Source organism: Talpa occidentalis, unplaced genomic scaffold (assembly GCF_014898055.3).
Source record: "Talpa occidentalis isolate TD23 unplaced genomic scaffold, MPIMG_talOcc4v2.1 talOcc4.11, whole genome shotgun sequence".
NCBI classification, from domain to species: Eukaryota; Metazoa; Chordata; class Mammalia; order Eulipotyphla; family Talpidae; genus Talpa; species Talpa occidentalis.
The window spans coordinates 50572021-50589323 of NW_023601104.1; the positions used below are offsets into that span (position 1 = coordinate 50572021).

At 37.1% G+C, this 17303-nt stretch overlaps 1 protein-coding gene across 4 annotated transcripts in view; it reads right to left on the reverse strand.

The window, feature by feature from the left end:
• Positions 1-17303, reverse strand: part of BAZ1A (bromodomain adjacent to zinc finger domain 1A) — a 46415-nt gene that overhangs the window by 9590 nt on the left and 19522 nt on the right. For 2 of the 4 annotated variants that reach the window (XM_054689840.1, XM_054689837.1), the window contains 5 exons: positions 13887-14483; positions 11847-12010; positions 10690-10844; positions 9177-9325; positions 4149-4238 (listed from right to left, as the gene is read on the reverse strand). In XM_054689840.1, coding sequence (XP_054545815.1) covers positions 4149-4238; positions 9177-9325; positions 10690-10844; positions 11847-12010; positions 13887-14483 — 1155 coding nt within the window. The remainder of the gene's footprint in view (positions 1-4148; positions 4239-9176; positions 9326-10689; positions 10845-11846; positions 12011-13886; positions 14484-17303) is intronic. The other 2 variants (XM_054689845.1, XM_037501834.2) reach the window with 1 other exon arrangement.

The window sequence follows — 17303 nt, forward strand, 5'->3', positions numbered from 1 at the left end:
TATAACTGTATAACTGTGAATATACAGAAAACCACAGGATGATACTTCTGGAAAAGGGTGAATTTATATATATGTGAACTATATGTTTAATGTTTTTAATAATATCAATTATGTATGAATGCTAACTACATTGTCTTCTATCTTTTAAGAAAGCTTCAAAAATGAAGTAAATAAAAAACAATGTTAATGCCCCCCCCAAAGCAATTTCAGCACTGATAGTTATATAGGAATACTTAAAACCTTCTGTCATTAATAGCATTCCTTTGTCTTCTGAGTTAAAAAATTTATTGTCGGGCCTCCCTGGTGGCGCAGCGGTTGAGCGCTGGGTTGCGAACCTGCCCGCAGCCTCTGCGACGCCGGTTCAATCCCCGGCTGCTCCCCGGCCACAGGAGGAGGGTCCCACATGGCGCGCAGACCTCTCCTGCGGCCCGCTGCTCCCCTCAGCAGTGTACTTCGGTCCTTCTGCCTGCTCTGCTCCCCGCTCTGGCTCTGGTGAATTCTCTCACCCTCCCGCGCTTCTGACTGTACCCAGTGCATGTATATAAATAAATAAACATGCCTCTATAAAAAAAAAAAAAAAAAAAAGAAGCAAAAAAAAAAAAAAAAAAAAAAAATTTATTGTCTTTTTTTTTTTAAAGATTTATTTTTTTTAAATGGGCAGAAGAGCTAAAAAGAAACTTCTCTGAAGAGGAAATGTGAATGGCCAACAGGCATATGAAAAAATGTTCAACATCACTTGCAATCAGGGAAATGCAAATCAAAACTACCATGAGATACCATCTTACACCAATGAGAATGGCACACATTAAAAAAGCTAGCAACAACAAATGTTGGCGAGGTTGTGGAGAAAAAGGAACTCTTCTGCACTGTTGGTGGGAGTGCAGACTGGTCCAACCACTATGGAGAGCTGTATGGAGATTTCTGGACCTACTAAACATAGAGCTTCCATATGATCCAGCAATTCCACTCCTAGGTATTTACCCAAAGGACACAGAAACATCCATTCCAAAGAACACCTGCACCCCTATGTTTATAGCAGCACTATTTACAATAGCTAAGCTTTGGAAACAGCTCAAATGCCCAAAAATAGATGACTGGATCAGGAAGATGTGGTACATATATACCATGGAATATTACTCAGCATTCAAAAAAGATAAACACATGCAATTTGCAGCAACATGGATGACGCTGGAAGGGATCATGCTCAGTGAAATAAGCCAAAAAGAAAAAGAAATATACCGGATGGTCTCACTCATAGCAGGAATCTAGAAAACTTAAATAAGGGACAAGGAAAATGAATAACTATAAGAAAGTGAAAATCAAAATCAACAAAAACTATGAACCAGAGACACTTTTTGGGGGTGGGGGGCGGGAGGGGAAGGATTGGGGTCAGAATGGGGGGGGGGTCGCAATTGTATGGGGAATATAAAAATAAAATTTATTATTTAAAAATAAATAAATAAAAGATTTATTTTTTTATACAAGAACCGGGGTGCAGGCCAGATGCGAGGGAGGGTGAGAGGATTCACCAGAGACAGAGTGAGGAACAGAACAGGCAGAGTGACCAAAGTACACTGCTGAGGGGAGCAGCGGGCGAGACAGGAGAGGTCTGCCTTGCGGGATTCTCCCCGGCTGGCTGGGATCGAACCCATGCTGCAGAGGCTGTGGACAGCCTCACAGTGCGGCATTCAACCGCCTGCACCACCAGGGAGGCCCCAAAAATTTGTCATTTAACTAGATGCCATCAATCTAGCAGTCTATCATTTTATACTGGCATGTGATTTCCATATTCAATTAATCTTAAATATTGACTGCCTTAATTATGAAAGGTTTACCACATCATGTCAAAATTCTGCAAGGTGTGTAAGACTCTGTATGTGATTGACCCTATCATTGCCATATTTCCTATCCTTGTCCTGAAATAAGACCCCTTGGTCAGAAGTATTAAGAGAATGTGGACCTGGACTTTTGCTGTGAGGTGAGCACTTGTTTCCTTATGTGAGGGTGGGAGAGTTATTTAGCCCCTTTGTGCCTCAAGTTCCTCAACAGTAAATATGAGAGTTGTTGGGAAGATTAAAAAAGGACATGCACAAGACATGTAGGCTGCCTATCACTGAATGAAGCTGCCTGTCACTGAGTAAAAGCTATTATTAGTAGTAGTATATCTAAATTATATTGTTTCCTCCTATGTGTAAGCACTTTATAAATTACCTTTAAGGAATTCATAGTACATCTGGGAGGGCAAAGTTTAAAAAAAATAAAAAGAGTTGAAGTAAAAAAGTAAGAGACCCGACAAACACTAGAAGATGCTGAGTTCCTGTTTGTTGGGTAAAGTGAGAGACAAGACATGAAACCTAAGATCTGCCCAATGTCGTAAGTTCTCTCTAAAAAGCTAGGATCCTAAAAGGCTACACTCAAGTGTCAGGATGGAAAAGGGTACACAGAAAGAAAGGGAACAAGGAAATCTGCTCATTTGGACCTTAGTGTTGGGCAGAAAGGGGAAATAATCTGTCCTGAGAATACACAACTTCTGTCCTGAGAATGTATAACTGCAAGCTAAGTCTTGAACAGGTTTTTACAACCTAAATTTCCATAGACCAGGTTGTGAGGAATAGAGTTAGCAATCAAAACCCACAGGTATAAGTGGAAACAAACACTGTTAAGTGAGAGTCAGAAAAATCTAAGACTTGAGAAATTAGAATTAGATAGAGAATATAAAATAATCCTGTTTAATATATTTTAAGAAATGAACATTAAAAATGTGTAGATAACTAGCAATCTGATAAGAACTTTTAAAAAATAATTTAGATTAATAACTCAATTGGAGAGGGAAAATAATGCATAGGTCAAATGACTTCAGATAATGTAAAGAGAAATATTAGTGAAGAGGAAAAAAACCCATTTAAATGCATTTGAGTTATCTCAAACCTCTCATTTTTTAATTTCTATATATCTTGGCTTTTTAATATAAGGCTTTATGAAAAGCTCTGGACTGAGTGGGAACAGTTGCTAGTTCAAAAATTATGGAGGGGGCCTCCCCGGCGGCGCTGCGGTTGAGCGCTGGGTTGCGAAGCTGCCCACAGCCTCTGCAGCGACAGTTCGATCCCCGGCTGCTCCCCGACCACCAGAGGTGGGTCCCACATGGTGTGCAGACCTCTCTTGCCGCCCGCTGCTCCCCTCAGCAGTGTGCTTTGGTCCTTCTGCCTGCTCTGCTCCCCGCTCTGGCTCCGGTGAATTCTCTCACCCTCCTGCACTTCTGACTGTACCCAGTGCTTGTATAAATAAATAAATCTTAAAAAAAAAAAAATATGGAGAAATCTATCTGGATAAATCAGAGGGCATTCTTACAGGTAAAGGCAAGAAACAGGTTGCATAAGTTAATATGGAAGAATGAAAGAAATGGGTATCTTTGTAAATCTTTGTAAATCTTTGGTTTTTAACTGAAAGGCTGTTGAAAACACAATAGGTTTTGATCAAAGAAGTGCTTGAGAAAATTAAATCAGTCTAGCTCAATGTCCATTCTTACCTCTCCTACTCATAACCCCTTTGAAATATTCTAGTCCATGTTGGGTGTCTACATTTTTCTTTTTTCACATAGTAATTAAGGATACAAAACAGTACACACAATTGATTCCATTTTTCTGTTAAATGCTATCTTAAACTTTGCTTCTTTTCTCCATGTTCTACAACTCTCAAGGGCAGAAATATCTTTTCCTTTATCTTTCATTATGCAGCACAGCTAAATTCCTCAGGGAAGTACTAATTAAAAGAAATTTACAAATATAAAATATTGGTAGAGTCACAATGATCATTACACCAGGAGATCTCATACTGAATAACAGCCACTACATAGTAATCCATGTGACCATGCCATGTAGGTTTCCCGGAGAATAAAATAAAAACTAAGAATACTAAGAATATCAACTTTTTTGTCTGATTTAAGTATCTGATTAGCTGAGTTCTGAAATGGAGAAAGAAATATGTTAGGAAGACAATATTGTTCAATAAGTTTGCTACCAACACCATTCCCATCTAAAAAATAAATAGCCAAGGTTTTCGGTCACAACCTAAATGTAAATTAGTATTCAGCAATATAGCAAGTAAAGTAATTCTTTATGAGAAAATTCTTTAAAAAGTTAAAAATTTACCATCTCTCACACTAGATTGATCTTCCTCTCTCTTTTTCTTGTCCTTTTTTTTTCTATCTCCCCTTTGATCTGTATTACTTTCTGTGTTACCTAATTTCAAATTGATAAAGTTAGTTTGAGGATTTCTTTCATAGCTTAAGGGTTTAACTGTACGCATGACTTTATAAGTGATGAAGTTACCAAGCTAAAACATTTCTCACACATCTTATCTACATAACTGAAACAAACTTAAAAAGTCCAATGATTACTAGAATAAAAGGGATATGTTAGGGAAAATGGAACGTAAGTAATTTTTTATTTGTTTCCTTAAGATATGAAATACTTTAAATGATTCCTACTACAGTTAATTTGTGATGTTGAAAAATTATCAAGAGGATGAAGAATTTTTAATATTGTACATAAACATTCATAAAGTAGAACCCTCTTATGTTTCCCAGATTAAGATTACCTTGCTCCCAATATTTAGACTATCTTAAAATCCCAGTGATACCTCTATCTCCTGCTGTTCCATTCAAAATAGACCTTTCAAAGGCTTAAACATATAATAAGAGCTGCAGACATCAAGTCTTCTATTTGTTTTTTTATGGGGCAGCAATGATGGATAGTTAATATCCACATAATAAAGGATCAACATTTGACACTGACCAACATCTACCATAAAAGGAAGTTGAACTCTTCTTATTTCAGCTATTTTTTCAAGATCCAAAATTAAAACAGTTTCCTTTCTCTCTCAATGAAATGAATCAAACATTACTGTATACAAACTAGCATGAGAAAAGCTATAGCTCTCATGCACTCACATAACCTACTAGATAAATTGCAACATTTCCCAGTGTTTCAACTTTTCCCTCTGTTGAAATATTTAATAAGATGCAGGGATAAAATGTACAGACACTAATTAGATTTATTTCTTCCCCTTGAATTTACATAACAATTTGATTGATGCAATTTCAAAAGTAGAAAAATCAGCAGAATTTTTATTTCTTATCCCTTTTGGAATTATGGGATTAATGAGTTTAGTAGTAGTAATATACTTATGAAGATTACTTTATGTACAAAGTAAATTTTAATTGAAATAAATATAAATTCAAAGGTGACTAAGAAATAATACAGAGATCTTTTGTATAATTTGATTTAGACTGAAAATATTAGTACTGAAAAAAAAAACCAAAAAAGGAACATTGAAGACAGAAGTAAAAGTGATATAGAGCAAAGATAAATTCTAGTATTTTTGTGAGCTGCGATCACAGTATTTTATTTTTTATAACTGCTACTTTCTTTTTTTTTTTTTTTTTTTTTTAAATAGAGGCATGTTTTATTTATTTATTTATTTGTTTGTTTGTTGTGTTTATACATGCACTGGGTACAGTCAGAAGCGCGGGAGGGTGAGAGAATTCACCAGAGCCAGAGCGGAGAGCAGAGCAGGCAGAAGGACCGAAGTACACTGCTGAGGGGAGCAGCGGGCGGCAGGAGAGGTCTGCGCGCCATGTGGGACCCTCCTCCAGTGGCCGGGGAGCAGCCGGGGATTGAACTGGCACCGCAGAGGCCGCGGGCAGCTTTGCAACCCAGCGCTCTACCGCTGCACCACCGGGGAGGCCCATAACTGCTACTTTCAACGGCAAAGTGAGATAAAATTTTATGATGGAAATACCAATTTATAAAAATTATGAAAAAGTCTATTAGAATAACGAGATAATGGCTATAAGTGCTTCAATTTAAAAGCAGACCTGGCTAGTTTTGACTATTTTTTGATCTTTTGTTTGGTTTGTCTATATGGGGACCACCAAAAGATATGGTTAAAAGAAATTGTTTCTAGCAGGTTACAAAATCAATACATAAAAATCAGTAGTCTTCGTACGCAAACAATCAGTCTGAAGATGAAGAAGTTTAAAGAACTCAGATCGTCAAAGTGCTCCTGACTAACAGGGGGAAGAAGGGATGCATTACACTCCCAGACTTCACACTATACTATAAAGCTATAATAATAAAAACAGAATGGTACTGGAACAAAAACAAACACAGAGACCAATGGAATTGAAAGCCCGGAAATAAAACCATATATATATAGTCAACTAATGTATGACAAAGGAGCAAAGAATACACACTGGAACAAGGATAGCCTTGTCAATAAATGGTGCTGGCAAAACTGGTTTGCCACATGGAAAAGAATGAAACTAGACTACTACCTCACACCATACAAACACACACACATAACTCAAAATGAATAAAAACTTAAATGTAAAACCTGGAGCCATAAAGTAAATAGAAGAAAACACAGGCAAAACACTCCATGACATATACCTAAGAACATCTTTGAGGACTTATCTCCAGAAGCAAGGAAAATGAAGGGGAAGATAAACAGCTGGGATTACATCAAAGTAAAAAGCATCTGTACAGCAAAAGAGACAATAACCAAAATAGAAACATCTCACTAAGTGGGAGAAAACATTTGAATACCATACAACTGATAAGGGACTGATATAAAAGATCTACAAAGAGCTTACACAACTCAACAAAAACAAAGCAAATAACCCAGTCAAAAAATGTGCAGAAGAGCTAAAAAGACACTTCTCCAAAGAAGAAATGCAAGGACCTCCCTGGTGGCACAGGGGTTAAAGTCTCAGCACTAGCAAGCTGTTGCCAGCTACTGTGGCATGAGTTCCATCTCCGGCTAGGGAGCTGACCCATATGGTGCAGCAGACCTCTCCTATCTTGCCTACTGCTCCCCTCAGCAGTGTATTTTGGTAGATCTGCCTGTTCTGCTCCCTACTCTGTCTCTGGTGAATCCTCTCATTACTCCCCCCACCTCTGGCCTGCACCCCAGTTTTGAATGCATAAATAAAAATAAATCTAAAAAAAGAAGAAATGTAAATGGTCAACAGTCATTTGGAAAAAAAAATGCTCAACATTATTTATCATCAGGGAGATGCAAATCAAAACCACAATAAGAGTCCATACCTCACACCAGTGAGAAAGGCCCATATTAAAAAAACTGGAAACAACAAATGCTGGCGAGGATGTGGAGAAAAAGGAACCCTCTCAGACTGCTGGTGGGAATGCAAACTGGTTCAGCCATTAAGAAAAACTTTGTGGAGATTCAAACCACTAAACATGAGGGCCTCCCCTGGTGGCGCAGCGGTTGAGCGCTGGGCTGCAAAGTTGCCTGCAGCCTCTGCAGCGCCGGTTCAATCCCCAGCGCCGGGCTAGGGTCCCACATGGCGCGCAGACCTCTCCTGCAGCCCACTGCTCCCCTCAGCAGTGTACTTTGGTCCTTCTGCCTGTTCTGTTCCCCACTCTGGCTCTGGTGATTCTCTCACCCTCCTGCACTTCTGACTGTACCCAGTGCTTGTATGTATGGTATGTATGTATGTACGTATGTATAAATCAATCAATCAATCAATCCTTAAAAAAAAAAAAAAAAAAAACCAAAACCCTAAACATGGATGTGCCATATGATCCAGTGATTCCACTCCTAGGAATCTACCCAAAGGACACACAAATACTAATTTGAAAGGAAACCAGAACTCCTATGTTCACTGCAGTACTACCTACAACAGGTAAGCTATGGAAATGACCTACATGCCCCAAAACAGATGAATAGAAAGAAGATGTGGCATTCATACACAATGGTATGCCCTTTGCAGTAACATGGATGGAGCTGGAAGGGATTATGCTTAGACAAATAAGTCAGAAGGAAAAAGAGAAGTATCAGATGGTCTCACTTATAGCAGGAATATAGGGAAACCAAACAAAGGGTCAGGAAAAAGACAAAACTTGTAAACTAACCATAGAATTGAGGCATACAGAAGGGGAGGGAGAGCAGGAGGAGGGAAGCACACAGGGGACTATGATAGTTCACAGGTGCTATGGTGGTGGGAGAACTATGAGGACTGACTTGGGGAGAGAAATCAAATACTGGACAAAAATTAACAATGATGTAAGAAAATGAAAAATGTTTCTTCTGGTATCATACACCTGAGGTTGTGATCCCATACCTCTAAATCACATATAATGTTGTAAACCAATGTGTTACCTCAATTTAAAAAAAATTAAAAATTGTTTCTTCCAGTATCCACTACTGTGATCTCAATATAAATTTATGTTGAATTATATCACTATATTGGATTATAAATTAATTTAAAATTTCAGAAAAGCCACAGGGAAGTAGAGACAGCTATAACATAAAAATTTTCCTGAAGACACAATGGTCCCAAGTCTCTTTTTTTTTAAATTTAAAATATTTTTATTATATTTCACACCATTTCAAATATCTGATCATAAACTTTTAAAAATTTATTCTTTTTTATTTTATTTTTTATTTTATATATTTTTACATCATTTTTCATTTTTGTACAATGTATGCATTTTCATCTTGGATATTGTCCCTGTTAAATTCCCACCCCCCCCCCTTTTGATCCTACTCCCTTCTCCCCCTCTGTAGTGTGTCTCTGGCTTATAGCTGTCTGTTGATTTTGATTTTTACTTTATTATAATTAGTCTTTTTCCTGATCCCTTATTCAGTGAGAATGGTCTTAAGTCTCTTAAAGCATATTAATTTCATAAATTGCTGAAACATGATCCAGACAGTATCATTTCTATCATACTAACCATAAGTTAGAGAGCATTTCCTCCTCTGTGTCCCTTTTAACATTTCTGATTTAGTACAGCATTCAGGTTAGTAATTATAATTTATTAATTTTATTCCTAATGGTAGACATTTAAGTTGTGTCTTTGGGGGCAAGTCAGATTTCAGTAACCTTTCTTTTGATGAAACTTTTATAAAAGAGATCAACTGTAAAAAATACACCCATGAAAATCAATAATTAACTAGAATAACTAAAAAAACCTTAGTATTTAGGTATTTAAAAAATAAATCTCACCTGAAAGTACTCATATTTTAATACAATCTCCAGTTATCAAATTAGTCAATCAGTCTTACTGTTGGCCAATAAAGTTCTCTTCATTAAAGAGCAAGTTCAAGATTATTTAAAACATTACTAATATTTTGAAATAAAAACAGATACTTACCAAGTGGAGCTTTGAGAAAACGCCGCTCAATGCCCTGCTCTATTTGAAAGAGAGCCATTGCCAGGTAGTGAACCACATTGCTCACTGATTGTGGTGTACTTGCATTAGTTGAGACAGTACTTGGAGTTTCTGTTTTTATGCCCACAAGTCTATAATTAAAAAAATGAAGAGTTTATGGAACTTAAAACTATTAGGTAAAACTTGAGTTCACTTGTCATCTGAAGGCTTATATGAATGAAATACTTTCCTCAAACTAAAGGAGCTCTCATAAACTAGTAGGGAAGGGAGATAAATCATGAATCAAGAGCTAAATTAAATGTCAAGTCACTTAAGGGGGGTCACAGGGTCAAATATTTAATGGGGGAAGATGGGTAAGACAGGGCTTAGAGAAAGGTTTTAGAGAGGCAACACTGCTGAGGAGCCACAAGGGTTAAGTGTCTCAGGCAGCGTATTTCTACCTTCCTCTTAAACTTTCACTGGTTGGACACTATAGCTTCCCTCTAATTCTTTAGCCTCCAATCTTATTCCCTTTGCAATAAATCTCCATATTGGAGAAAATGGCCATTGAGAAGCTCAAAGCCTTGAGGACACTTTCTCTTCTCCCAGCACCAACCCTCCTCCAATTCAGGTCTCACGGCTGGCCAGTGGTCAGTCCTCTAGCACTCCTTCGTTGTCCTCTGTGTGCTCCCCTCTGTGTGCTGCAGCCGCAGAGGGTGTTCACTTCTACCACAACCCTTATATTGGTCGTTATTTGCTAGTTTAATGTCTCCCCACTATTTCCTTTTAGACAATTATCCTTAAGGGCAGATATCCAAAATAACTCAGAAAAAGTAAAAGTACCTATTTATAGATACACAGACACAGGTTTTGATTACTGTTCAGATAACATTTAAGGCTACAACAATTTACTGTTTTCCCATAGAAGACTGACTAGTATAAAGTTAGTTTGTGAAATTAGTAAAATCTTATGTTGAAAGACATTTTTAAAACTAGAGAAATCATCTTTATCCTAACAAGTTGTCTTTTGGCTGTATTAATACAAATTGCAATAACTGAAGAGTCAGATTTAGAAAAATCATCATTTCAGTAGTTATAAATACTCAAATCCCCATGCTAAGAACACAATTTTTTAAAAAGATTTATTTTTATTTATTTATGCATACAAGAACCAGGGTGTGGGTCAGAGGTATGGGGAGTAAGAGGATTCACCAGAGACAGAGTGGGGAACAGAACAGGTGGATCTATTGAAATACACTGCTAAGGGGAGCTGCAGGTAAGACAGCAGAGGTCTGCTGTGCTAGGTGGGTTAGCTCCCTGGCCAGGGATTAAATTTGTGCTGCAGGGGCTGGCAATAACTTGATAGCACTGAGACATTAACCTCTGCACCGCCAGGGAGGTCCCCAGAACACAATTTTTTTAAGAAATAAAAACATTTACTTAAAAAATGATTACATTTATGATACAATTAAAGTGGCAAAAAGTGATGACTACTTTAGAAAAATCCTTTTAGTACCTGTCTTTTACTATGGCTTTTGCTTGTTCATCCATTTCCATTTCTTCTACATCTTCATTCACAGTTTTAATTATCCCATTTTCATGATTTTCTTCACTCAACAGCTCATATCGTCCACTTTCTAAAGCTGATCTCCAGATGTGACGATCTGTAACCTGTAACAAAACTGAAATTTACTATCCTAGGGAAATGGCTATGTTGCTCTTAAAAGATATAAAGTTCAATATACATATGAAAAATTCATGAATATTCTAGAACATATTTTGAATAAAAAGGGGACCTAAGGGCCTCCCCGGTGGTGCAGCAGTTGAGCGCTGGGCTGCAAAGCTGCCTGCAGGCTCTGCAGCGCCGGTTCGATCCCTGGTCACTGGGTGAGGGTCCCACATGGCACGCAGACCTCTCCTGCAACCTGCTGCTCCCTTCAGCAGTGTACTTCATCAGTCTGCCTGTTCTGTTCCCCGCTCTGGCTCTGGTGAATTTTCTCACCCTCCCACGCTTCTGACTGTACCCAGTGCTTGTATAAATAAATAAGCAAATCTTTAAAAAAAAAAACAAAACAAAAAAACAAAAAAAAAAAGGGACCTAAAAATAAGATTACTTAGTGACAAAACGTAATTCGTATTATTCATACATGGAAGCTCTAATGCCTTGCTCTCTATATAGTGAAATTATAAGCAATTCTAAGATTTGTGACCAGACTGTAGCAAAAAAAATGACAGAATGATTAGACAAAGGAATGATTAGAACACACATATCAAGCATGAATTACTTACAGATTTTTAAAAGGTAACAAAGAAACCAATAAACAAACCAGGCTCAGCAGAGCAGGCAGGAGCTAGTCAAGAAAGAAAATATCCTTACACATTTCAACATCTCAGATGAAAATACTATTAAAAAAAAGTTAAAATCCTAAAAATTGATAGTAAAAAGGGCAATAATGTTTACTAAATTGTTTTTTAAAAAAGATAATCACAGTGTATTTTAGGAAGATTTCTATCCATTTATAAACATTCTGATCCAAGAGAGTAAGTTAGTTTTCATAAATTAGTCCCTGACATTTATTTAAAACACATATACCTTGCCTATATCAAAACAAATTAATAAATATGACCAAAATTCTGATAATTAGAAAACTAAATATGAGAACAGGTACAAACCTTGATTGCTCCTAATGTTCCTTGGTAGATTCTATCTTCAATATCCAAAAGAAAATCTCTCAGTCTCAATTCAAGTTGCCTTTCTGCAGACATCTGCGATGGATCATACACATTGGAAGATCTCCCCCGACTATATGTAGGTTTACTATCAGTTTGAAGTTTATCTGAAAGTTATTGAACACCTTTATTATGAGTTTTTAATTAAAAATACAATTGTCCCATGTGACTTATGATTGAGAGATAATGGGCATAAACACACTTAGTAAATCTTCAAGTGAAGAAAAAGGCAAAAAAAAAAAAAATGTTTGCAGGACCTCCCTCCTGGTGCAAGGGGTGAAGCGTTATTAGCACTATAAAGCAATCCACAACTACTGTAGCACGAGTTTGATCCCACATGGCACAGCAGACCTCTCCTGTCTCACCTGCTGCTCCCCTCACCAGTATATTGCAGTCAATCTGCCTGGTCTGCTCCCCACTCTGTCTCTGGTGAATCCTCTTACCCCCAGCACCGTTGGCCTACACCCCAGCTCTTGTATGCATAAATAAATAAATCTTTAAAAAAAATGTTTGCACATCATATGTTTGGTAAGGGACTTGTATCTAACAAGTATATAAAGAACTGTTACAAATCAGTGAAACAAGAAATAACCTAATAAAAATAATCTGGGCAAAGAATCTGAACAGACATTTGTTTAATAAAGATAAAATGACAAGGGCATGAAAAGATGCTCAACATTATCATTCATTTAGGAAATGAATAAAAAGCACAATGAGGCATCACTTTATACCTCTAGGATGGCTAGAATAAAAAAATGAGATATTAAGTGTTGACAAGGAAGTGGGAGCAATTTTAACCTTCATGTAATGTTGGCAGGAATATGAAATGGCCTGCCTGCTTTGGGAAACAGATGGCAGTTCCTCAAATGATTAAAAAGAATTACCACATGATCCAGAAATTCCACTCTTTGGTACATAACCCAAATAAAAAAAAGTGTTGACACAAAAACTTGTATACAAAAGCGTATAGCAGTATTATTCATAATAGTCAACTGTAGTCAGTGAAACAAGTGAAATATCCATCAACTACGTGGAAAAGTAAAGTATGGTATATACTATAAAGGAACATTCTCTGGCCATAAAAAGGAATAACATGCTGATATATGCAACAACTTGGATGAACACTGAAAAAGAAGTCAGTCACCAAAGACCATATATTATTTAACACTGTTCATATAAAAATGTTCAGACAGGAAAATTAAGACACAGAATATAGATTTGTGGTTGTTTAGGGCTTTTGTGTGTGTGTGTGGGGGGGGGGTATAAAGTTGGTGGCTAAAGGGCATGGTGTTAATTTTTGAAGTGATGAAAATTTTCTAAAATTGTGGATGTTTGCACATAACTGAATATACCGAAAAACAAAAATTACACACTTTAAATGGGTGTGTTACGGTGTATTAATTAAATCTTGAAAAAGCCATTAGAAAAAGAATTGAAAATCCTCAAGAAAACTAAAGTAGTCGTGGTAGTATGTTGCTACATTTAAGAGATTCTCTATCTAGAAAACCTAATTTAGTAATATTAAAGCTTATACTGAAAAACACCCTTACTGCTTTCTCGTTTGTCATCAACAGATCAGCCATCAAAGAGGAAATGTTGGTACTTTATCTGCCCTTGCAGCCAATCTCCAAAGAAGTGATTACTAATGGAACTTGTCCCTGGACCTTCTGCCAAAACCGTTATTGAGTGAAACACTATCAGATCTCTCAAACTGATGGTGCCTTGGGTATTCAGAGTCTACTAATGAAGGAACAAGAAGATCAGTAAAAGTATGTATCTTCTCACATTGCTAGATGTGTTCCTCATAATCCAAATGGAACCCAGTGGAAACTAGAGAACCTTGTTTCTTTGTAAACTTTCTCAAACTAAGAGCATAGTCCTAAACAAAAGACAAGGTATTTTAAATACAGTTCTAATTGCTGGAAAATGTTCAAGTGAACCAAAGATTACAGGGAGAGAAAAACAGTTTTCATTGAGATTTACCTGAAAAATGAAACTTCTCTTCAGAAAAATGGGCAAGTTGTGCACATATTCTGCCTTTCTCTTGCAACAAAGTTTCTTTTAAGGCACTTTCTCTATGTCCTCTAGAATTAAGAGCTTCTATAAGCTGGTCAAGCTGTTCACATGAACTGTAAAAGCACCACCGATTTGGCTTATGCACTGGTTTTGGCAGCTGCACGGAATCATCACACAGACCTTGGTCAATGTTGGAGGTAGATTCAGACATCAAAGACTCTCCAGTTTTAGTGGATACCTGAGGAACTGAAGACTGTACATTATTCTGAAATGAAGAAGGTCTAGGCAACAGCATGTCTTCAGTGAGGCCAGAATAATCCTCTTCAATAAACAATCCAGGAATAGAAGGGAAAATCCAGTATCTTCTATATAGGCGGTCACGGCCCAAAGGAAAGATATTGGTACATGCTATGGCACTTTGAATTTTTTCTAAGAGTTCTTTCTCTTTTCGTTGATGTTCCTGTTTTAAAGCTTCTTCCTCATCAGCAGTAACAGGTTCTCTTGTTATACAGTTGACTTCTTCTTGTCTTGTAAATTCCTTACATCCATTTTGTCCCCTTTTCCCTACAGTTGAAATAACACTTGATCATTATCCTTTTAATTTTTCAAGAGAAATATAATACAAAATTATACCAAGTTCCTATATGTTAAAGATTAAATTCCTATACGTTAAAGACTAAACCCAAATCCATAGGTTGAAATCCTAAACCCCAGTGTGACTATAGTTGGAGCCAGGACCTTAAAGGAGGTAATTAAGGTTAAATGAAGTCGTGAGGGTGGGGCCCTAACCCAACAGGATTGGTCTCTTTATAAGAAGAGAAAGAGACCGAAGCAGCACTCTCTCCACTTCTGAGCTCAGAGGAAAAGCTGGGTGAGGTTACATTGAGAAGGTACTGTCTGCAAGCTGAGGAAAGAGTTCTCACAAGTAATCAACTCTGCTTGTACTTTGGCTTTAGATTTCTAGCCTCGAGAACTGTAAGAAAGTAAATTTCCATTGCTTATGCCAAGCAATCTGTGGTATTTTTGTAAAGGCATCATAATCACTCATACACTGTTAATAAAACCAATTTTTCTTTATTGTACCAGTTGACAATTAAATTTAAAGGGACAGAGTCTGATAGTTATTCTGCAACAAACATTCAGTCCCTCTAATTTGCATTAGAGGGTCAGCAAATTACTTCTATAAAAGTACAGCTAGTAAATACTTTAGCTTTTATATCAGATACTCAACGCTGCCATTGTAGCAAAAAAGCAGCCATAGACAACATATAAACGAACAAGCATGAATGTGTTTAATAAAACTGCTTATGGTCACTGAAATCGGAATTTGATATAATTTTCACATGCTGCAAAGTATACTTAAAAACTTTTTCAATCACTTAAAAAGGTAAAGACCATTTTTTATTTTTTCATATTTTTGCTGATGGGTTATACAAAATGAGAGGGCAGGACAGATTTGGGCCACTAGCTATAGTTTACTAACCACTACTTTGAGGTATCAGAACCTGTATTTTTTAGCTCAGCACCAGACATCCAAAAGATAGACAATATATCTCAGGCCCTCTTTCCTCAGTAGGCATGGTTACATGAGAAACTTTATCTGAGAGATGATAGCAGAAGCATTATTTATGATTTCTGTGTTATGCCCACCCTTCCATCTTCTAAAAGCCAATTTTAACAAAGGTTTGTCTAGTTTGTGTCTCTTTCAAAGAACAAGCTTTGTTGTTCTTCTCCACCACAGTTTTATATTCTATTAAAATCTACTCATAGGTAGAATGGAGACATGGTGATGATATACTGCTAAGGGGAGCAGTACCTGGCAACAAAACCCTCCAGATAGCAGTACCTGACAGAAAGAGCCTGGATTCCTGGTGACCCACCTGGTCTTTTATGCTGTATTAAAGGACTTCTCTTGTATTTCAGTCACTGTCAAAATTGTTTAAATGGCTGGGGATGTTTCCTCTTTCTACTTCTTTTGCTTCAAAGAGTTTGTACAAGATTGGAATTATCTGCTTCTCTAAAGTTGGACAGAAATCAACTATAAAACAGTCTAGGATTGATGTTTTCTTTTTAGGAAGATTTTGAATACTTATTTAAGATCTTTAATGGCTTGGGACCATTTACACTTCTGATTTTTTCATGAATTCATTTTTACAATTTGTATTTTTCTAGGATTATGACATTTTACTTCCATTTTCAAAATTATTGCCATAAAACTGTATGTTATCCCCTTCTATTTGTTTCTACTCTAACTGTAGTTTTAATGTTTCCCTTTTCTGTCTTAGCTTTTATTTTAACTCAACTTTTCATCTTCTAAAGTTAGTTTTAATAAAGGTTTGTCTAGTTTGTGTGTTTTTCAAAGAACAAACTTTGTTGTCTTTCTTCATCATAGTTTTACATTCTATTCATGTCTATTCATGTCTATCATTTCTATCATGTCTATTCATGTCTATTCATGTCTATCATTTCTATCATGTCTATTCATGTCTATCATTTCTTCACAGGGGAGATTTTTTTCTACCTCTCTTCTTAAATGAATGCCTAGCTCAATTTTCCTTTCTCCCTTCCTAATATGTATTAAAAGTATTAATTTGGGGCCTCCCTGGTGGCACAGGCGGTTGAGCACAGTGCTGTGAAGTTGTCTGTGGCCTTTGCAGTGCCAGTTTGATGCCCGCCGGCCACGGAGATACCCACATGGTGAGGCAGATCTCTCCTGTCTCGCCTGCTGCTCCCCTCAGCAGTATATTTCAGTCAGTCTGCCTGTTCTGTTCTCCACTCTGTTTCTGGTGAATCCTCTCACCCTCCCGCACATCTGGCCTGTACCCCGGTTCTCGTATAAATAAATCTTTAAAAAAAAAAAAGGTATTGATTTGTATAGAGGAAGAGGGTATCCAAAAACGTGTTAATGTGCAGTACTGATTAGTCTGAAATATTTTCTAGTTTCCATTGTGGTTTTTCCTTTGACCCATTACTTAGAAGTATACTTGAAACTCTAGTCATATGAAATTTATTTGTCTTGGATTTCTAAGTCAACTGCATTATCAGGAAATATAGCCTCCTTGATCACAGGGCATTTTTCATGTATTTATAATAACCATTTAGAAAATAATCCAGGGAAAAATAATATTCAAATTACAGACACAGAATAAACCTAAGGATCTCTACTTCAGTAGTTCTCAAATGGAAATAGTTAAAGTTCCTTAGAAGTAATTTGTATCAATAGCTTTTAAAAATGTACTCCCTTTGGGGCCTCCCTGGTGGCACAAGGGGTTAAGATGCAGCACTATGAAGCTATCTGCAGCCACTGCAGCACAAATTCGATGCCTGGCCAGGGGAGGTGACCCACATGGCACAGACCTCTCCTGACTCGCCCACTGCTCCCCT